General features: G+C 36.4%; 1 protein-coding gene across 2 annotated transcripts in view; it reads right to left on the bottom strand.

The window, feature by feature from the left end:
• Positions 1-5815: 5815 nt before the first annotated feature.
• The window catches only part of LOC137388735 (zinc finger protein 271-like), a 95611-nt gene continuing 77814 nt past the window's right edge, over positions 5816-23612 (bottom strand). For both annotated transcript variants that reach the window (XM_068075190.1, XM_068075191.1), the window contains 3 exons: positions 19917-20010; positions 9988-10167; positions 5816-7324 (listed from right to left, as the gene is read on the bottom strand). In XM_068075190.1, coding sequence (XP_067931291.1) covers positions 6629-7324; positions 9988-10167; positions 19917-20010 — 970 coding nt within the window. In that variant the 3' untranslated portion in view covers positions 5816-6628. The remainder of the gene's footprint in view (positions 7325-9987; positions 10168-19916; positions 20011-23612) is intronic.

The following is a 23612-nucleotide window of genomic DNA, read 5'->3' as shown; positions in this document are numbered from 1 at the left end:
ATAGGTGGTTTCTGCTGGAACAGTAACCATTTTATACACACATTCCTATGCAATCATTGTTATTATTACTTCAACATACTCACTATTTTTATTTTGTTTTCTCAGTTTGTATTAATTGTATAATTACCAAATCATATTTTATAGCAATCGTAGCAAAACACACTTAATTTAGCCATTACATGCTAATTATTTCACATTTACATTTAAACAGTTTTACAGATATGCATCTATTATATATATATAAAGTTTGAAAATTACAGTAGTTTGCCAAGGTTTAAAAACATCTACAATTGTTTTTTTATTAATTTATTTAAACTGCACAAAACACTTTTTTATAATATGAAGTTTGAAAGTTAGAATAGTAACTGTTGTTATTTGTTAAACAAAAATAACTTTTTTGTGCAAAGAATATATACATACAGTGGGTGTCAGAAGTTATAATACACCTACATCATACACATACATTGTACATCATATGAGATATGTTCATATATTGTTCAGATATGACATCGGGCTATCACATCGCGCTGCGACATCGCGCTATGTCATAGCGCCATGACATCGCGCTATGACTTCGTGCTATGACATCGCACTATGACATTGCGCTATGACATCACGCTATGACTTCGTGCTATGACATCGCGCTATGACATCGCGCTGCGACATCGCGCTATGTCATAGCGCCATGACATTGCGCTATGACATCGTGCTATGACATTGCACTATGACATTGCGCTATGACATCACACTATGACATCGCACTGTGACATCGTGCTATGACCTCACTCTATACAAAGAGTTGTGTTGATTGGATTTGAACTGACATTAATAGTGTTTTACTTGGGCCTGTTCGTCCATAGATGTCTTGTAGTGTAATTCAATACAACATTTACCTTAACATTTACTACATTTACATTTATTCGATCGTTAGCTCATTTCAATCACCGAGACCTCTTGCGTAAAGTAGAATGAAGCTGTCTTATACTTCATGGCAAGTTTGCAAGGATTGGTTTATATTATACTTCATTTCATGTGTTGAGTTTTGTATTTACAAGTCATCATTAACTTTACAAACATTTGTCAATGAGCTCTTATTTATGTTTGTTGAAAGATTAGTGTTACAGCAATGTGTTAGGTATAAAAAACCTCAAATTTTTCCAAGAATTGCAATTTCACTATTTATCGTGAGATGTCCTTGTGGATGATAAAGTGATTGTAGATGTACACGTAGCTTGTACGCTGAACATCTTAATACCGCTTGCAGTTAGCATTTTTGTGAAAGATGTGTTTTATGTTTGTCGTTAGAATGTTGTAGCTATAGGTATATACATGTAGATATCTGAAACAACAGATAGAGCAATGGAATTGTCTTCTTTCTATTCTAACAAGCATTTACATGAGAGGCTAACTTTGATTAGTTGAGTTTTGTCAACAATGTTATATTTCAGATGGCTCAGTTTCATTACATCTGGAGTTATATCTGATTATTGAATGTCTACACAATAACAGCACAAGCTTCAAACGGCTTGTAGAAAACTTGACGACTGTTGAAATTATTTATATGGTAATGTTGAAGAACGAAAATTCTCATTAAATATAATAAAAATAAATAGCGTAAACCCTCGTCAGGTCTGTTAAAAGTAGTCAAAATCAATTATATATCACTGGTATTCCTTTAAACTATAATAAATGCTGGCTTGAACAATGACAAGATAAACTATGCCGATGTTGATAAACTGGTTGATAAACCATGATGTAATATTAGATCATGTTTAAATCTATACTATTTGTAGAACGAAACAAAGCAGCAAGAAAATAGTAAAATGTACCCAGTCATAAAAAAGAGGAGACGTTTCTACGGTATTTCATAAAACTCCAATAGTCTATGTTACCACTGGTGGTGTAGCATTCAAAGATGTCAACATGACAATTGTTATTATGCTCTAGGCAAGCATCAGGCTCTGTGGTTCAAATTTACCAGAGATTTCAAAAAAAATCACTCAGGCAATTATGCTTTGATTATGATCAACCAATGAAATTATTTTAGAAAAAAATATGGCTGATCTGCATATGTGGTTAAATCAAAATCAACTCTCAAAGGTCTTGTTGGGTAGCTTTAGAGTTCCTCGATAATGCATTTTACAAGACTTTGAAATTTGGTTGCTGTAACCTGAGTTATCATGAATTTCTATTTAGCAAGCTTTTAACAATTTCAATTCTCCGTAGAATAAATTAATGGCTGATTCCACCATTTCACCAAAAATCCTATTAGTCAGGTATCCCATAGGAGCTGTTTCAGGTTCCAAAAAGACATGTCTTTCACAGCACTAAAGAGGTATGTGAGGTACAAGCTTGGAAAAAAGAACAAGAATTAAAAAAAATAAATGATAAAAATCATTTCATATTTTACTAAATACTTTCAACATCTTGTAAATATCAAATTATTATCCTTATTATCATTATTATCTAGTACAGATCAAATCTATCATAATCCAGAGAGATTTTCAAATACTATTCATGGTATTTATGTGTCATTATATCTTTATATCTCTGTTCGGACTGCTACATAAATAAGAACTTTTATTTTGACGTTATCTCCTCTAAGTGGAGATAACCTTTCCCAAATTTAATGGTATTTCATGCTTGGATTTGTGCCAAATTATTCTGTAGAATATATGTATTTATTTGCTTCAACTCATCTGTACACACTTAATTCTACATTATCTTTTAAACCTGTAGTGTGTTCAGCAGGTTTAAACCTGTAGTGTATTCAGCAGGTTTAAACCTGTAGTTTATTCAGCAGGTTTAAAGCTGTAGTGTGTTCAGCAGGTTTAAACCTGTAGTGTATTTAGCAGGTTTAAACCTGTAGTGTATTCAGCAAGTTTAAACCTGTAGTGTATTCAGCAAGTTTAAACCTGTAGTGTATTCAGCAAGTTTAAACCTGTAGTGTATTCAGCAAGTTTAAACCTGTAGTGTATTCAGCAAGTTTAAACCTGTAGTGTATTCAGCAGGTTTTTACCCTAAATTAGAGTTTCAAGTTTACTTTTTATTAGACAATGTAAAACATATATTTAAGTCACTTTTATTCTAATGCATATTATTCCAGATTGTTCCACTCACTCTCAGAATATTAGGTCTCTATTCATTTTGCACTTAGTCACTTTTATACAAATTAGAAGCATTTGAATGACTTGATAACTATAGGAAAATTTAATATCAAAAACACTTAATTTCTTTGCTAGTGACTAAAACAGCCAATGTGCAAAAGTTGCTTACAGGCTTAGACAAATTCTTACTCGTTATCCATCTAGAACATCCTTATATCATAATAATTTCATTTTAAATACTATTAAAATCCCATATTGTTTTATTTTGTTTCTTACAAGGCGTCTGATTTGCTTTCGTCAGCATTGGATGGTGAAACCAAGTGAAGATCAGATCAAAAAAGGCTTATTTGGTACCTGATATACAGCAAAATGTTGTTTACATATTTGATGGTATTGCATCCAGCTTTTATTTATCATATCCATAAAACTTGGTACATTCACTGAAACTGCTGCAGTTAATGAAATGCTTCATGTTTTAGATAGCTGTCCAATAATAGAGGTAAATAGTTTGATTTATATTCCTTGGTGCTCCTGCATAGTAGCAATTATTCTTGTGAGCTTATGTTCCATATTGCCAATAACGCTACTCTACTTCTAACACCAACCGTTATGTTTGTTACAAGTCACAGATTATGAATATGAGAAGTTTACTATGTTAGTATGTAGTTAGTACGTAGTTAGTATGTAGTTAGTATATATGTAATTAGTATATATGTAGTAGTACATAGTTAGTATGTAGTTAGTACGTGGTTAGTATGTAGTTAGTATATATGTAGCTAGTATGCAGTTAGTATGTAGTTAGTACGTAGTTAGTACGTAGTTAGTACGTAGTTAGTTAGTATGTATTGTATGACTGAACTCTTGGTCCGTCTAATTTATAAGGGGCAAAACAAACAAGCTACTCACACCTTCAGTAATGTATCACATACACCATAACGTCATGGTAACAAAAGATAGCTCAAACACAGCTAGTATTTATGATGAATTCAAACTAATTCTAATAAAGTTCCCTTTTCCATATGTAACTATTTTAAAACGTAACATTTTAATAACAAAATCAGTTTTGTCGCTGTGGTAAGGTCAGTGATGTGATAGTCGACTCAATTGTTGCATGTGGATTTTCAGAATTGCGACCACAGTCAAGACCTCATGAACAGGACCAGTGGCACATGAAAGGTCTTAACGATAAAATAAATTCTGTGGCATCTTCCAATTTCATCGTTTAACCCAAAAAAGGAAAATAATAATAATACTTAATAATAATATTAAAACTTTGAAAGTGTTCATATCTCTGCAAAAGAACTAAACTTTGTAAAGAATGGTCACTTGGGCCAGAACTGAACTTAGAAAATGAACATGATTCCAGCTATCTTTCTTCATTGTTATGCATTTAATGCTTTCTATATCACATTTGAATGAACTGTCTAAAAATTATCATTCTCGCCAACTTTAGATTGACCGATCAAGTGCAAGATTTAGTTGCAACAAATCAAGTATGATCATAATTGTTTGTTGCCACTTTTGCTCTCCGGTTGTCTCAGCTGCTTCTTAGCATGAGTTTCAGATGAGTTGTCATTCCCTTCTGGTCAACAGTGATGTCTGTGTATTGTGATGCATAGGCTAGAGCTTTTCATTTATTGAAAGTTAAAATTCACATTTATCAACTTTTGCGTGAGATATTTTATTTTTTAGCTGCATTAAACTACTCAATTACTGAATACAATTTTGTCCCAATTAAAATTTAGTTTTTGATTTAATTTTGTCAGAAAGTCATTTCACTAATTTTCCCTATTTGCACTTACATTACCTTAATCACTTTGCCTAACTGAAACTTCTGATGTCGAAAGCAATGCTTCGGTTGCCATCGGTTACCAACATATGATTCCGTTCTTTTCTTTTACTACCTCGCAAATTCTGTTGAATTTGCAGCCAAAGCTATTTTACGTTACACATGAGCATACTTACGTTACCAAGAATCTTGTTAAAACATGTATGATTTACATTAGAAGATCATAGATGTTACGATAGATTCTGGGAGAAGAGGTTACTTACAGAGCAGACGTACAGCAACATCAGCTTCTACTGGTGCTAGTTATTTAATCAGCTTTTTGCATCTCATCAATGCTTATGATTCAACTCTCTCACACCAATATTGTCCTGAGTTAGAGCAACATCTTGAAAATTGTGTCAAGTCCAAAACCAACATACATGACATGGTTGTTGCTGTCAGCCATTCTAGTAAACATTTGCTAGAAATTCAAAATAATTGGTCGATATTCTTAAAACTGATAGGGCATAATTCACTGTAAAACTGTTCGCTGTTTGGGAAGTTATATTCTCCTAGTTCTACTCACAAGCTTGAAATATTTAAGCTTTTTGTGTTTACGTTATTTGCGGTGCTGTCACTATAAACAATTTTTTTGCAAAAAATACACTTGTGGGCGTAAGAGAGACTTGTGGTGGGCTGCGGGTCAGCAGGAATCCGACATGCAAATAATAACTAATGGAGCAAAGGCTAAGATTAGCAAAGGTTTGGTAAAGTTTCAAATAACTATCCATTCTAAAGACCAAACCGCTATTCGGTGTGTCAGCCATTGACAAGTGCTTGTACAAATCAAAGTAAAAAACCTAGTTATCTAACCATGGCTTGATAACTTATTTTTTCAATACGAATAAAATAACGAAAGTTATTTAAAAAATATGCAGCTTTATTAGATGATAGGAACCGGGCTAGCACATTAAATAACAAATTAAAAAAATAAAGAACGCTATACCATCGCTGAACCTGGTTACAAAGAAAATACCATCAACTGTTATGCATGCTGTCACAACATGCGCACCGAATTAACGGATTTCTTTCAGCAGCAAACATTAAGTCTTATGAGATTCAGACTGACAGACTACAATCTCATCTCTTCCTACACTATAACAAACGGTCTCTCATCTGTACAACGACTAAGGACATTGTAAATACAATTCGTATCTCTAGCGACATGCTAACTTCAAAAATAATAAAAAATAACTAAATAATGGCATTTTCTGAGGAATAGTTGATAGACATAAACATATGTACAGGAAAGACATAAGTAAGCCAATCAGATGGCTATGTTTCATATACTTTTTCTAGTAATCTATATTAGCATGCATTTATATGTACTCCCTACCGAGTGATTGTACACATAGAGATTATCCCCACCTGATCTAATGTACAGACGCAGCGTATGCATATAACATAAGATAAACAAATACAAAAATAAATATAATTCTAAATTTCTCTAACCATTGGTAAATCTTCTAATAGAACATTTTAAAGGAGTCTCCCTGCATCTGTAGGAAAGACAACTCCTTACTTGACATGGAACATGGCAAAGCAGAACTCCTTTTAAGGAGATTTAATTGCTGTTGCGAGTGAGTTATTATCGGGCTACAAAATTGATGATTAGCTAGCCAAACTTGTCCATTAGCAATTGGTGCTGAACTTTGTTATGTGAGTTGACAAGGTTATTGATTGAGGCATCAGCTCATTCAGGGTCAGCACTAGGTGCGAGAGTGTTTTGCGAAAGAGGAAAGAAGAAGCTGGCAGGAGTAAAGGGCATGGCTGGAGACCGAAAAGCCATCTGACTATGTTGTACTAAATGAGCATAAAACAGTGTCTCATTTGGAACCTTGAAGCTGCAGTGAGGACACTCGAACTGTGGCACTACTGGTGGGACAACTCCTTTACTTTCACCTACAGCTTCTCCAGAACCGAACAGCTCTCCACTCATGGAAGAAGACATTACAGATGGCGGAGAGGCCTTGACGTGTGACATTAGGTGATCGACTAGCTTTTCCTGTCCTGAAACAAGTTTGCCGCAGACGGTACAGCCGTAGTGCTGATTGGCTTGGTGTGCAAGAGCTTCAGTCACATGCGAGCTCTTCACATGAGCTCGTAGACCATCAATGCGCTTGAACGCTCGACCGCAGCTGACAATGGGACACAGATAAGGTTTCAGATCACTGTGCCGACTCTGGCAGTGACGCTGTAGCTTGTCATTTCGTTTGAAGGCGGCTCCACAGTCTGTACATACGAATTTGCGGGGTCCATGTACATTCTTTATGTGCTGTGTGAGTCTGTCACGCAAGGGAAATGAACTCTCACAGTGTTCACACCTATAGGTCGTGCCATTTTTACTCGAGTGTGTGATCATATGCTTCATCAAAGCCAGTCTTTTCACCTACAAAGAAAAGACTCGGTAGAAATAGCTTTAGACACCGGCACAACTATGTATGACCTTGCAAGGGTCAAGCTATGCTCGTACCTAAACAAACAGGAAGTGTAAACCTTGAGAGAGTGCATGCCAGTCTGCGTCTGTAGACAATGCTGGCCTGCACTCAAGTTAAACAGGGAAGGAGCGGCCAGGTATGCATCATGTGCATGCAAAACTTCACCCCTGACAGCTGACGTTTATGCTGCCATGGCCAAGAATGATTAGAGTCATTAGACCTAGCTAGGGAGGAGAGTTATTAGACCTAGCTAGGGAGGAGAGTTATTAGACCTAGCTAGGGAGGAGAGTTATTAGACCTAGCTAGGGAGGAGAGTTATTAGACCCTAGGGAGGAGAGTCATTAGACCTAGCTAGGGAGGAGAGTTATTAGACCCTAGCTAGGGAGGAGAGTTATTAGACTCCTCCCTAGCTAGGGACCTTAAGCTAGGGAGGACAGCAAACCAATAGAAATTTGTTGAGCCGACACAAGAAGCTAACACAATCTCTTTTTACCGACAAAACAGTACGATTATTTCAGTCATACAAACTTGTACTAACAATCACTTATTTTGCTAAGTCTGACCGGGTCTATGGCAGCTTGAAGTGTTGACCCAGCAACTAATAATGAAAAGGAACCAGAGATTTGTGTGAATGACACAAAGGTATTCTCATTTTTGAATGCCGAGAAGTATTGGTCAATGTTTTATGGTAAAAGCATGGTCTCGATACCGTTACCACTAATTTCAGCTGCCAGCAATTCTGTTTGCTGATCGTGATGATGAACAATAACGACATGGTGCGGTCGCCAAAACTGCCTTATACACAAAATGGCACCACACTTCTTTTCAAACATGGAAGGAGCCACGCTCGATGTGTCGAACATAGTTGAACATGAAGGCGACTTGCTTGAGAAACGCTCGAGTGACAAAACTCAGGTAATCGATTTTATAAACAAATGTTCACAGCATCCGATTACTCAGATTACTTAATACCCCCAGCAGCATTGAAGTAGCGGAAACTTCTAGTCAACCAGCTTATAAATTAAAATTCAATGCACCCGAGTTACAACGTCGCTGTTGTACTATTTCTTCGCCTGATGATGTCAAACAAACTGTTTTTTCATCCGATCATTACGGAATTGTTTCGCCATATGACATCAACAGAAATGTTTCTCGAAATTGAAATTTGACGACTAGTATACTGAATACGTTGGAATCAAGAAGATTTCGATACGCTATTCGCCGAAATCCCTCCCACAACACCTGAAAGATACGAACGATGCTCGCTCTCTCTCACACAGCTCAGCGTTGTTGGTGTTTCGTAAATCCTTGATAGTGCATGAGTGAAATAACAATTAGTGAAAATTAAGCAAAAGAAAAAATGTATTGCACATTTTAGCATTTAATACAATATTTACTATAAACTTTAATCTATTATATGTATATAACTATATAACTACATATATAACTTTAATTCATTAGCCTTGGGTCCTGAGATTGATAACGACACAAAGGAAGTAAGAAAATGAGTACCATGGCAACGCAGCTAGAGTTACAAGGTTAACTATAAGTTAACTATAGTTACTAAGGTTAATATACATACTATCTTGTAAGCAATTTTGATTTTGATTTTTGATTTTCACCAAAGCGATTTTTATCATGGGGTGTTTGCATTAGATAATTACTATGGGTTTATATGCCCCTCTATGCCACATTTTCGTCTTACGATGCCAATACCCAAACGAGTTAATGTCTTATTGCAGGGGAGGAGGAGACCACTGTATATAATTAGGCTAGATGCTATAACTTGATTACAAGGTCGTTACCAAGTCATTACAGGGTCGGTCGTTACAAGGAATGAGAATAAACCAACTAACACAACTGTAAACTGGTGACAAATAACAGAAATCTTACATGGATTAGCACAATCCTAAAATTTTAGTGCTTTAGTGAAATGCCTAAACGATGAAATTTGATATTTTTTTATAGCATAAGCCCATTACAAAATCGTAGCTACTGCTATTCTTACCAAATTGGGAGTTGTCCTCTTTTTGATATGTTAAACTATGGATTTAAATTTTGCGGATGAATTGTCATATATATATCTTTTGGCAAGTGAAAAGCTTGTTTTCAATCAATATTGCAAACATAAAGTGGTATTGAGGCATTAATAAAACCAGTTTATAACACTACAAGTAAGAGGCATGCCACTTATGTGTGTTAGCCCTGATGAGCTATGATTGGCTGTACCAAAAATATTCTAAAAATGCTTTTTCATATTTCATGCTCAGTGGCTCGTCAAGAAAGTTGCTTCTAGGTGCTTCATGTAACAATGGTGATAGCTCATCTCGATTAGGGTGCCCAGTCCTTAGCTAGTAGCCCATTACTGTCATTAAGGGACGCGAGACAGAAGGTGAGCTCGTACATTAAACCGAGAGAGTTTGGCATCTTTGCCAAGAGTAGCGAAAACGTTCAAAATTGCAAAAATGGGGTACATGGCCGTTATATGAATGGACAGAAAACAAGATGTCTGATAGTTTGTTAGTGAGTAACAAACATGGTAAATAAATAGGGCGTTTAAATCTATGAAAAAGCTAAACTAGAAAAAATCTCAGCTTGGTGATTCTGGACTGACCTTTTCGTTACACTCTGGGCAGTCAACTAGCTGCTGGGAGCATTCTAGCCTGTGTAGCTCTATGTTGTCTTGGATGAGGCTTTGACAGTAAGAACACATGGAGGGCAGGCTACGGGGGTGACTATGAGACTCACTGTGTGCGATGAGAAGGGATCTACTCGCCACGTGATCATTGCATCCCTACAAATAGACACAGAAAATGTGAAATGTATGTAACATCTGCTGACCAAGTAATGTACTAGCACAAGATAGACTTGATAGTTGCTAGTTGCACTAAATCTTTGATTATTAGTTACTAGTTGCCAGTTGCACTAATATTTGATTGAATGACACTTTAAACAATTGCAGTTGATTTACAAAGATTTGTAACTTACAACTAGCAAGGAGCAATTGGTAAATCAAGACTACAGTTAGCAAGTGGAAAATAGTAATAAATGGCTGTTCATAGCATAACAAATTGTATGGGCACACCAGTGACTCCTGGGCTACCAGAATTGTATGTTCTCTCAATCTTCTGCATACAAACAAATGCAGTCTATTCAACACTGTATGAAGGTTGATTCTTTTCACCATTAATCTAGCCCTGGCTTGTACAATCGCACGATCAAACCTACATTTATAAGTTCCACTTAATCATTGCGTTTCTGTTTGTCTGCGTAAACTGTCTGCGCTTCCAGATTGTTTAGTAAATTTTGACCAAACTTTACAAACTTATACCCTGTGCCTTCCACCGGGTCGCCAAAAATAATTGGCTTCATAATTTTATCTGGTGCCTGAAAACAACCTTCTTAAACACCCATCTAGGGGCATTGTGATTGAAAATAGAGGAAAACACAAGCAATGCTAAGCTTACTGCTAGTCAGCAATAAATAATAATATGCAGTAATAAAATGCCCTCACGCTTGTAGACTGCCATTTACGTAACCAAGATGGGTCAAAATATAATACTATCACAGTCATTGTTGTTGAACTGGTAAGCCGCAACTTGGCAGCTACTAACTGACAATTACTAACTAGAAAAAACAGATTGAACTCTTGAACTTAACCTGAAAGGTGTCATCAAGTTCTCGTAGGTCAGAAAGGAAATAAAGTCAAGCAGGGCTGTTCTTATTAGTTAAAATCAAAACTGAGTCCCCTCTGTTAGTGAAAGCTCTGCAATGGTTATTTATTGTCTCAAGGAGACAGCGTGTCACTATATTTAAAGGTTGCTGTTATCAAACAGCCTCTGATATTATAGCAAAGTATATAATTCTTAAATTTTTGCTGCTTTTTTGTCACTACATGCTGCCAAAAGCGGTAAAAAATTGGGCATTAAAATCTTATTGTCAAGCTCTTTGCAGTACAGTTTATACACGATATAGGTGCACTCAGAGGAACTCATCATAAAATGTCTAAAAATATATATTATTGTATTGAGACAGGCAACAAACAGTTGTTTAGTTGTACATGTATCCATGAACTTGGAGTTATCCTCTCGATGCCACTATTAATCAAATATGACCAGAATAGTAGTTGCTCTATGAGTAAGAGGAGGAACAATGACATGAATACTATGAAACCATTTTCAGTTATCAACCAGCCATGTTTTTATATCAAGAGTATTAGATTATCAAACATACCTAAGCTATTTATCAAGATCTCGAGATAAAGGAGAGAGAGAGAGAGCAAGAGAAGAGATATGGCTTTCGATGGTGCACTAAGAAACGTGTGGCTATCTATTGTTAGTGAGAACTACCAACTTGATTATCGCACAATCTCGTGTACCCCAGTAATGGCAAAAACTCACTCTGCGTTCCTACTATCAAGAGAGATGCCTGATTGGGTAGATAACTCCACACGAGTAACCCATCGCTTATCACAACATGAAAAGAATCCAAAGCCAATTGTATATTTTAATCAGCCCTTTAGGAGCAGATCAAAAACCTAATATTATGTATGTATATATTATTATTATTATTAAAATATTATGTATTTTATCGAGTTGCGTATGGTGAGAGATCGTCAGCGAGACCAATTCTGTAGTAGGTTAATAGAATGCATTAAAGACTATGACCTATACTCGACTAGTCACAAAATTTTCCTATTTCAAGTCCCGTCTCAATTGCCTTGGATATCAGCTGCTAAACCTATCTCACAAACTGGGAGTTGTCTCCTTTTTCGCAAGTTGAGTTGTTGTTTTACATCCTATGAATGAGTCATTTCACTTGTGAAAGCAACATTGGTATGCAACTATTTATCTAGAAATATTTAAAATTGTAAAATGGTGAATAATTTCTACTCCTCTTACAAGTCAGTGTGAGAACAATAAAATTTGGCAACTGTTAACTTCTCTCGTCGTATTATTCTCTTCTTACTGTTAACTTCTCTCGTCGTATTATTCTCTTCTTACTGTTAACTTCTCGTTTCTCTCACCCAAAAAGCTATTCCATGAATTACTATAAGAGAGAAGAGAGCAAGAGAGAAATCCGTTTGCAATTTAGTGAGTGTTAATTTTTAAAAAATATTCCTATTAAATAGAACTTTTGGGATTAGGCGGCTGTTGCGAGATCTTTGGCTGAGGCAGGCATTAAAAAGCAATTCTTAATATTTAAGCAATTCATATGAATGACCAAAGTTGATCTTGCTGAGAGTTTTGAGTGTCTGTATGTTTTAGCTTATCTTTTACAGCAGTAAGATAGTGGTGTTATTTTCACCAGCTTTTCTCATGACCTGTGTTTCCATCCAAAAATTGCAAACAGAAAACAGCGTGCAAGTTTTGACAAAACTGCCTTCTTAATTTGAATAGTGACCTGAACGTCCCTGTGCAGTTAAAGAGCCGACAGCCTAAAAAATTTTTTACTTTTTCTTGTGGCGATGGTAGCACCGAGCCTATGAGCTGACCCCGGCTAGCGACAATTTCTAAATTAAACTGCAATGAAAAGGAGTGAAAGAGAGGGAGATATCTACGAGTTTTGTTTGAGGTCTTTCACTTGAGATATCACTACTTAAAATGCAAAAACTTTCTATTATATTTTAATATAAAATATCCATTCTTTGGTACAGCAAAAAAGAGAAGGAAAATTATAGATCCTATTGGAAAACTGCCGTTTCCTGTTACAATAAAATTTAGTCGGCTTGCTGAAAACATAAAAACCCAAACTGATGTTGTTTGCGTGTTTGCACTGAAGTTCCATCCATCTACATGTAGTACCGTCTAATAGTATATCCAACTACTACTAAACGGTACTACATGTCCTACTATATCCAATTCTACCATCCAACTAAACCTTTCCAGTATCCATGAATGTATATACTCCTGAGTCCTGACCATAGGGCTCGTTAGCTATAGTTAAGCTATAGTTGCGGTGTAGTATACTTTTAATTTTGTTAGAGAGATAGAATAATAAATGTTGTTGCTTCTTCACTCATCATTCCCACTTTCTTTCATTCCCACAACCCTTAACTTCGGAGTCCCTGGTTGGTTGCAGGGAAGGTGCATTAGTTTATAATCATTGTCAACACAACACGTAGTATCTACGTAACAATGACAGCACACAAAATCAGCGAGTCAAACCGGATACTCAATCAATCGGAAACAGCGGTTTTCCAATAGGATCTATAATTTTCCAAAAGAGAAGGCCAAACATTTAGGTTATGAAATGCAAAGCTAAAGACACGCATGGATGCGTGGGAAACAATGACAGTAATTCCAGAACTTTCAAGTGCCAAATTAATGTCATTTCACCAGAAAACTTGCACTTTAAATGTGAGCTCAAGCACTTCAACTCTCTACATGCCCAGGGCAGTTTCCTTTTAAGCATTGCTTTGCCACTGTTTGTTGGTTTTAGTTGGATGCATACTGGGCTTGAAGCTCTGAAACCGTCATTAAGCGTTAGGTGTTTATGCGTTAGGCGTTTAGCTGTTTATTCTTAATATCTTTTTAGTACTGAGAGCAGTGATCCTGGCTACTCTACTTTAGCCAGGATCCTAAGCACAACCAAAACACATCTAACAGTTTCAAAGCACCTGTCTGTTCATGTTAAAAAGTGAGTCTAGCTGGCACCTTTTTATGATAACACGATAATTTTTTGCTTCAATTTTGGCAATGATTTATTTTCTGCAAATGCGCAATGAAAGGTTACCGACAGCCCGGAATCGGTTACGGATTTTAGGCAATATATAGCTATTTTTACAAGCTAAGGAAATATGACAATTTTTTATTTATCAAAATTTCCTTTTTGGAATTTAAAAAATGGGCAAAAAAGTTTCACAAAAGATATTTACAGATTTCAGCATCAATATATTTTTTGCAATGTTTAATGTAAATTGACAAATTATCCCGAAAGCCTTGCCAGGCTTTACCAGTTGGACCATAATGCAATTTAATAGTCAAATACATCTGCTCGACTACCATGTCTAATCTACTTGCAGGGAAGCTCTCGAAGTAGATCTAGTATTTGGAGCTTAACAACTCATCTTACCGCCAGATGTTCAACCACTCTTGCTTAGAAGCAAAACCATTTTACACATTTTCAGGAATTTTTTCACATATTGGAATCATCTCATGTTTATAAAAATAGCTCAATCTCCAAGCTTTGAGATTTAAGGATAATACAACTGAAGTATAAAAAGGAAAATATTTCAACTGAAGCAACTAAAATTTGCAAGGTCTGAACAGAACTCGGAAAATAAACACCATTCCAGCTCTTTTCTGTCCCATAGTCAGTCGATTCCATGCTGAATCATGAGTCAATACACTATGAAAGAGCGAATGCAGTTTTCCCCTATACTAAACTGATCAATACACTATGAGTATCAGTTGAGTCATGCCGAACTGAATTGAGTAGGATTCAAGCTGATTAATAGTAAATGTTTACATTTCGACTCTTTTATCGATTTTTATCTCACAGTCGAAAATTCCAATTTCAGAAGCTTCAGCGGATTTGTCGAGTGGCCAGTACTTTAAGTATAGAATCTTTTGGACACTCGGCAAGATGCTGAGACAATTTTGGGTACTTCTTAGTGACTAGTTTGATTTCGTGAGTTGTCTTCCCGTTCTCTTCGCCTATTTTTCATGTATTAGAGCCCAAGCAGAGGTATCTAAGATGTCATGTATGGCTGCTATATATGACTTCTTTTTCGCTTTCTACTTTTTGCATTCTCTCCGTAACAGTAAGGGGGAGGGGTTGTCAAGGAAAATTCTATAATGGAATTTGGCACCTTGGACACACTATGTGGGTGGGGAAAGAACAGAAAACTATCCCATGCGCACCTCTCATGAGCCGTAGCCTGTGAGCTCACCACTCCTCTTAGCACATCCTCTCCTTCAGCATAAATGGAGCCAGACCTCCTAAGGCTGACTACACATTGTATTCGACAGAGAATAAACCGTTTTTGTTGATTTCATTATTTGTATTGGCTTTGCTCGACCGCTTCCTTTATGCTCAAGGTAGAATGCATGGAAGTAACATCTGAAATCCCAGCGCCTGTGCACGTGACAAGTTTCTCCGGTGCCCTGAGTTCCAGCAATGATTATACCACTTATACCACTAGAGGGAGGTGGTAAATAGACCTTACAACCCCGTATGATAGTGAGAATCTGATTGTGTTGTAAAGTAATATCAGGTGAGGCACTCGACCCTACATATGGGCAGTCATAGTATATACTAAATTTTCATCCAACGATACCGCAGCAACACACCTCCATATGGCACTGCAATGCCATAGTGGATACAGCCACATCGTTCTCATTCTGTCGTGGCACAGCGGCGCTGTTTGGAAGCAAAACAGCTAGGCTAGGCGCCATCTTTGTGTCATAGAAACTGCTTTAGCGACCAATGGCATCGCACTTGTGCGTGCGCATCACAAATAACGCTGTACGTAGTAGCAGTTTTTTAATCTGATAATCCACGGTTTCTTCCTTGACCTCTTAAAGATACAACCTTGACATGAGGCATGACACAACCACCGCTTGCAAGCCCAGCATAGAACTTCGGCAGTGGCACTCCCAGCTGTAGCTACACTATCGTTGCATGGAAACTTAGTAATTGCCAGTTAGTAATTGCCAGTTAGTAATTGCCAGTTAATAGCCACCATGATAGACTGACTACAATAATCTTGCTTCTGCTGTCAGCAAGTGAGAGGAACAGTAACCTGTCTTGACAAACTGTTGTTTTTGCGGAGTTAATCCACCTTCAAGCGGGCGAGCAACACAACAGCTTGTCACAAGACGTACTGCACCTGATGCATCAACTGCACTTATAGGGAGTTGTTCACGTCCGTCTATGCGGTTTGGTTGCGATGTTATGTCGGTCGCTCCATGGGTAATCTTAACGAATTTCGCGTAAAAATTTATGTAGAAAAAATAAGATTACAACGTTTAACTAGCGACCAGTCTCTGCGGTAAACTTTAGTAGAACTTGGAGAACTTAGGCAACAACAGCGACTAAACATGTCGTTATTTGTGCGCTTAGTCAGTTTTATTTCTCTTTTTGTATCAGCCAGTTTTATTTGTTCTTATGGATTTTATTTTCAATTTATTTTATTCTTAAATTCTACTAACGTTTACAACAGAGACTGGTATTTGGTTAAACGTTGTAACCTTTTTTTTTACATAAATTTTTGCACGAAATCTGTTATGATTGCTGATGGAGCGACCGACATAACATCGCAGCCAAGCCCCATAAACGGAAGAGAACAACTCCCTTTTAGTGCAGCTGATGCATCATGTGCAGTACGTCTTGTGACAAGCTGTTGTGTTGCTCGCCCGCTCGACGGGGGAACAACTTCGCAAAAACCACAGTTTGTCAAGACAGGCTAGAGGAACAGTAACATTCTCACCACTCTCGCTTTAATTACAATAAGATTTTTCATTTAAAATATAGGAAATTAATTATAAAATCTAGGAAAGGGCGGGTATCCAAATATATCAAAAGCATATAAGCACTGCTACTTAAATTGAAGGATTCATAGCATCCAATGCCTGCCCACACACACTGAATACCGCTACGCTAATTTGAAAAGCCTGGATGTAAGCTGTTGATGAACTTGCCATTTACTATGACGACAGACCTCAGCTAAATTTACAATTCTGTTGAACTCACAATAGATATTGTGTGGCAAGGTTTCACTTCTGTGTAGGAGTCCATGCAAATATCTACATGTTGAATCAACATCAAAAATAGTCCCAAAATACAACCTGCTGTTTGTAATGTTTTTGCAGCCCCACACAACAATAGTTAATTATTTTTTATGCTTTGCCCAACATATTGAAAAATGTGCTAAATTTGAAGAAACTATCTTCACAAAAGAATGTCATCAAACAACATATAATTTTATTTGGTTCGGCAAAAAAACCATGCAAATAGTGAAGAAGCAAATGAGTTGGCTATTTTCACTCATAGGACTGTTAGGGACATGCAGGTAGCTATCACCAGCCTAGTCTCTGGTTATACAACAGTAGGGCAAAGCTACTAAGCTGACCATGAGAATACCACCGATGTGTGATCTTATGTCACATGAGAATACATCAAAGTATATGGTTAGTTAATAGATGGTATGAAGGAATGAAGAATGTCGTCTGTAACCACGCTTTGCCTCGGTTGGTTCCTGCAGGAAATTCTTATACATACAGAGGGAATATTAGCCCCGAAGCCAAAGCACGCTACTGCAAAGTTGCATGAAGCTAAACTCCAGGGCTACTATTGCGGTCTGCGAGAGCCATAGCCGATTTTACAAGAGCAGCCATTTTGGTAAAATGACCTTCAAAGCCTTTTAATTTGGATTTGGTGGTACATTCTAGCCTCAGAACCCTCGCGTACATGGAACTTCAGAACAGATTTTAATTGGTAATTCTATTTCACCAGCCGTTGATTCTAAAAATGGTTTTGTAAGAACTAAGTATGCAAAACAAGGACACCTGCGTAAGATGTATTTTAGCTAATTTATACTAGGCTAAATTTGGGCTATTTTGATATTTTAATCTATTTTACTCGTTACTAAATCTTTGTATCTCCCAATCAAATGCTTAAATTTTTTTCGAGCACTCAATATCGGTTAACCAAACTCCCTCATTAACCAACTCGGCATGTCTCCAAAAAATTACCAAAAATAAATTTAAAAATAGCTATATAGCATAGCTGTGCAGGGTTGCCGCATCACTTTTCAAACCAGTCACGTTTGTAAAAACAAAGTGAACACGTTTGATGTTATAGAGTATTTCCATATACAAATATATTTGAGCCTTAGTAAATGTAGGACCACAGGCTTTAACAATCTGTTTTGCTGACTAAGTATATCATATTGTTAAGCTTGGCATTTGGCAGACAAATGTACATTAGTAGCTATAGGTAACAAGTGGAGTTAACTTCTCAAATTTAAAGGTTTGCAGATGTGGTCAGGAGGATTAAATGCTTTTGACAAGGGCCTTATCTTCAGTTTTATGAGTACGATTAAACTATGACTTATGAATACCTTCGCATTTGACTATTCAACATGTAAAATTTAAGCTAATAAATGTTTCCATACTCAAAGCAAATTTGAAACATGTTATTTTATTACTAACTAGAAGTAATCCTGGCAATGCCCTGGATTTCTTTAATTTTTAGTCAGAGAGCCAGCAGGGAGGGTTTAAGAGGTGTGTTCTCAAGAAACAGACGTAGTCTTGAATTTTTTTCGTATGTGTCTGAAGTTTGAATGAGATCGGCCAAAAATGTGGAAGCGCAAAGCATTTACCCAGGCCAACACAGACACACGGACACATAGACACACAGATACACAGCCACACACACGTGCACTATATACAATAGAATTTATTAAAATAGATTCTAATTTATAATATACTATGTGTTTGTTTAAAGTGAAAATATATCTCTGTAGGTTTTTGGTTGTGGAATGAATTAAATATAAAATTGGCTAATTGAATTTGCTAAAATTAAATATTATTCTGCAACATACGGCAGTTTCCGGACAAATTGACCTTGTTTGTCTAGGGTTGACTGTGTTAGGTTATCACCACAGATACTGCTGACTGCACCTACAACCTGCTATTGTAACTAGAATAGACAGGCACTAAGTTCCAACAGATTCAAATAAGCCACACATAGATGCGTCTCAATTGACCTCAAACCTTGAGAAGAGCAACTCAAACTAAAGTCAATTAAATCATATTGCTGAAGTTTTTTTTTTGAAAATGGATTAGAGCAACTGATAAAGTAACACGCTACAAAATGATTACTGTCGTTTGTTTAGGTGTCAGCTTATGCCAACCAGTAGCTAGCTGACGAGTATAACTGGAGTAGCTCAGAACCTGGTCATGTGACGGAGAATTTTCAGTTTTTGTCTAATATTTAATATCTCATGCCAAATCTTACCAATTTTTTTGAGATTTATATTTGTTTATACATTTTTCTATTTTTCTATACATTTTCCAAATACCTCTCTGTGTACAATAATCTTATGCAAATATGTTATATCTAACAAATATCTTATCTTATATTTTTAACAGTATTGGGTTATTACTATTAGCAGTGGGTTATTGCAATATTGCTGTGGTAGAATATAGCATTGTAGCCAGTGTCTAATATTAATCATGATACATGATTAAACGCAACTGGGCATGTGCAAGACATGTGACAAAAACAGAAAATTCCCCCGTCAAGTGACCAGGTTCTGAGCCACTCCAGTTATACTCGTCCGTAGCTAGCGGAGTCCAATGAACAAACAAAACAATTTATGGCCTATGCACTTTGACTACGAACGGCAAAATAGCAGCTCACGCAGAACTAAAACAATATTAGTGTTTTGACTACTGCGATGGCAACGATGACAAAATTTAGAAAGTTCCAGAAGAAACACACCGAGTACTTTCCCAAGTTAAACCAACTAACTACTCGAAAGGGGAATGTTGGGTGAAACTAACTACCAGGTAAAGTAGATGAGACTTGACTTACTCGACATATGAAAGACTTTTGGGAGTGTTGAGAAGAGTGTTCTAGAAGCTCAGCTGAGGAGGGAAACTCCGCCCGGCATTCTTCGAGTACACACCTACAGTGAGCAGCAAAAGTCACCAATGAAAAATGTGGAACTCATCCGTAATAGTTAAATTATTAAAAACTTATGCCTGTAGCTTACTATGATTGGTTCTGAAAACGCACTACTAAAAACTACAACTAAAAAGTGAGAAAAAAAGTTAAGTTTATGATAAAAACCTAGTCACTTCAAAAAATATAACTGTATTGGAAATAAAATTATTTTAAAAATATAATAAGACAAGAAAGGTACTACCAAGTTTATAGAATTTATATTAAAAACATAATAATGAAAACTGATTGATAAATGTAAAAGACAATGGATGACAGGTGCTTGACATCCTCTAGCAGACTTTATAAAGTATTCATTGCAAGGCTGATACTGATACTCGCATTTACTCTACCCTAGCACCTTGCTTCAAAGCAAATACAAAGTTGGAGCTTATCAAAATCAAATAACAATCTTTATAAACATCAAACTTTTATTAGAAAACAATATATTTAAAAATAATTTTTTAAGGCTTTTCAAACCAAAAATGTTACATTATTTGAGCACTTTGATATTTGAACAGGCTTATAGAAAAGATACGTGATAATAAAACGATTAATCAACCAAACAGGGTTCTAGAATCACAGTTAAACGCGTGTGGCTTGCAGACTAACTCTATTAATGGAGTGCAGACAACTCTATTAATGGAGTGCAGACAACTCTATTAATGGAGTGAGAACAACTCTATTTTAACCACTCATCAGACCTTCAAACTCACAAAACTTCATCCGAATATGCATAAAAGACTCAAATAGAAATGTTGAAAAAGAATGGCCCAGGTCCTAGAAATTTGCTGTATTGCTGACAGTTTTTGAGCTATCTCTATGTGTACAAATTCTTACACATTACACCATATTGACACTAATAGGAGAGCATTTTATAATGTATTATGCCGTTTTATTATTGAGCTTTTTCGTCGAACTGAAATTGTATTATTACACCTCTTTCTGTATATCGTATTACATATCTATATGGTATGCACACTTTTGGCCTACTTACAATGTATTTATTGTGAGACTAAGTGAGACAGTGATTTCTAGTCATGTTGACCTTGTAGTGACCTTGTGATGACAGATTGTATTGTAGATGATGACCAAATAAATACTATCACAACTCACTTGTCGAGATGATCTTCGGACACGGGTCTTTCTGATCATCGTAAACAAATATTTTGCCATTTAATCTTGCATATACATGATTCACAATTTTATTTTTTATGCTGACATGTGCCAGCTAATTGATTGTTTATTTAATTTGCTACAATTTACGAGACAGCAAAAACTAATATTGAACAATTTATACAGACTTTTCTCAGTGCAACAGACAAACTAACTGGCAATTGCGATAAGGTTAAAACGAAAAGGTTAAAACGCCGACAAAATTGGCTAAACAGTTCTCCAGGCCTTGACAGTGCAAAAGCAGAGCTATTCACATTACATTTGTACTAGATATTTCAGAGCATTCAAACAAGATTTGGGTAGATAATATTCACACCTGCTGATAGTTTTCACACCTGCTGATAAGTGTCATTTGATGATTCATTGAGATTCTCTAACTGCAGGGAGTTGTTGTTGTTTCTTTTTAAACATTTTTAATGTTTCATCAAACTAACGGCCCTTTGGTCACAAATTTCATTTTAATTAGGATCAAAGAACAAGAATGGGCAACGAAAACAGCAGTAGATGTTTTATGTATACACATAGTGAATATATTTTGTGTTTTGCATCAAAAGCATTCCTGGTTTAAGTCGTCTGTCTTGATTGTTCCGTAATACCCATAGTACCCAATGTGAAGAGCACTCATCTGTTAAATAGCATGCAAATTTAGTGGTTGCATAGAAAACTGTGTAACAGTCAGGTCGATCCACCCAAGCCATGGTGAAAATAAGTTTTAACAACTAAATAATTGCTTTTTGTGCAACGCACTAGTTCCCACATGGCAGCAGCTCACAGGCATGTATATAGACTAGAAAGCTGCTTGTCATAAACGAATGGATAGGGAGAGAAGGTACAGACTCCTAAGAGCACACAACTCCTTGCTCATCATGCCAAGCTGGCTGATCTCCCAAAGTTCTCAACCGCAAGCGGTAATAATACAGACTGCATTACGAATCAAGATTCATAATTTTTTTTAATCTAATAATATGCTAAATATAATAATATACTAAACAAACTAAACAAATAATATTCATAGGCTGAATAGGAATCGTATGGCTAGCCTTAACACACCCCTAAAAAGTGTAGTAAATTTTTTTTGCTGTTCAGGGATTGGCTTACAGCTGAACTCTTTATTTCTGCCTAATGATACTGCGAATGCTCTTGGGTCTCTCAATAATCAGTGATAAATAACAAGCGGGGGGGGGGGAGCCATCCCCTTAGCGGACTGTTAATTCTAGCCTTCAGCGAATGTGCGTCGCATAAAAGTTTTTATAGCTACTTTGTCATGCTAGTTTGCTAGGGTCAAGGCAAGGTCAAGTTTGCCAAGCAACGATCAATAAATTTCGAGGATGGGCAGATGCATTTTCTAGCCAAGTTCATTCAACTCTAAACTACAGCAGTAAAAGTTAGTTCGTTACAGTAGCAAAATCTCCACACCTTCAAAATGCTAGGTATTGATTTTGAAATAAAACCATCCTTGACAAGAAATGTAGACACTAGAGAGATCATATACAGTGGGAAAGAGCTGAAGAGATCAGTATATGAACTTCCTTTGGCTGACATTTACGAAATATTAATAATTTTTAGCAAGAATTGTCACAATACTTGTGCTGCCGACTTCTCATGATACGTGAGGGGCTGCCGCACTTATTTTACAGGTCATTAGCATATTTTTTTCTTATAAGGAGATAGTTATCTGAAGATAATTTGCAATAAAAAACATTTTGTGAATGTTCCTTTGCCATGAAAAATTGATCGCAAACCACCAGATTACCAGCTATAGATTATTATAGATTACCAGCTATATTAGATTACCAGCCATAGTTGGCAGTTTTAGCATCACTTGTTCAAATCGTGAGGGAACCATTTGAGACAACGAACCTAAACACAGCATATATAGGAAAACGCTTCAGTAGTGCAGAAACATCTGGATAAAAAGATTTCTATAGAAATGGCAAGCCAACAAACCTGGTTAACAATATCTTAAGACAGCACTAGCTGCCAGGGAGTGAACAGTCAGCCACAAGGACATCGACCAGCTAAGACAACAATACAAGGTCGTAGTGAGGTTGATAACCCATAAATTGTGTACCTTTATCCCAACAAACATAACAATAAAAGTGTTTACCAGGAAGGCTATGCCAAGGTAAAGAAAGAGCGATATCAGCAGTTCTTGTCAGTCATCCCTATAGAGTTAGCGTAGAATAAGAGCTGGTATCACGCGGTACCTGACAAATCGACTGATTCACAAAAATGTTGTTTTTTGCTTGCTAAATAGCTTGGAATAACATTAATATCTAAATAACGAGTTGTATTCACGTAACAACTATGCATATAATAAGGTTAAATTACGTTGATGAATTTATAGTGTTGAGAAGGGATTGATTTCATATCTGCTGTGATGGTCAGCGT

Source organism: Watersipora subatra, chromosome 2 (assembly GCF_963576615.1).
Source record: "Watersipora subatra chromosome 2, tzWatSuba1.1, whole genome shotgun sequence".
Taxonomy (NCBI): domain Eukaryota; kingdom Metazoa; phylum Bryozoa; class Gymnolaemata; order Cheilostomatida; family Watersiporidae; genus Watersipora; species Watersipora subatra.
The sequence above is the reverse complement of the archived record's forward strand: the minus strand, read 5'-3'. Positions and strand labels throughout refer to the sequence as shown.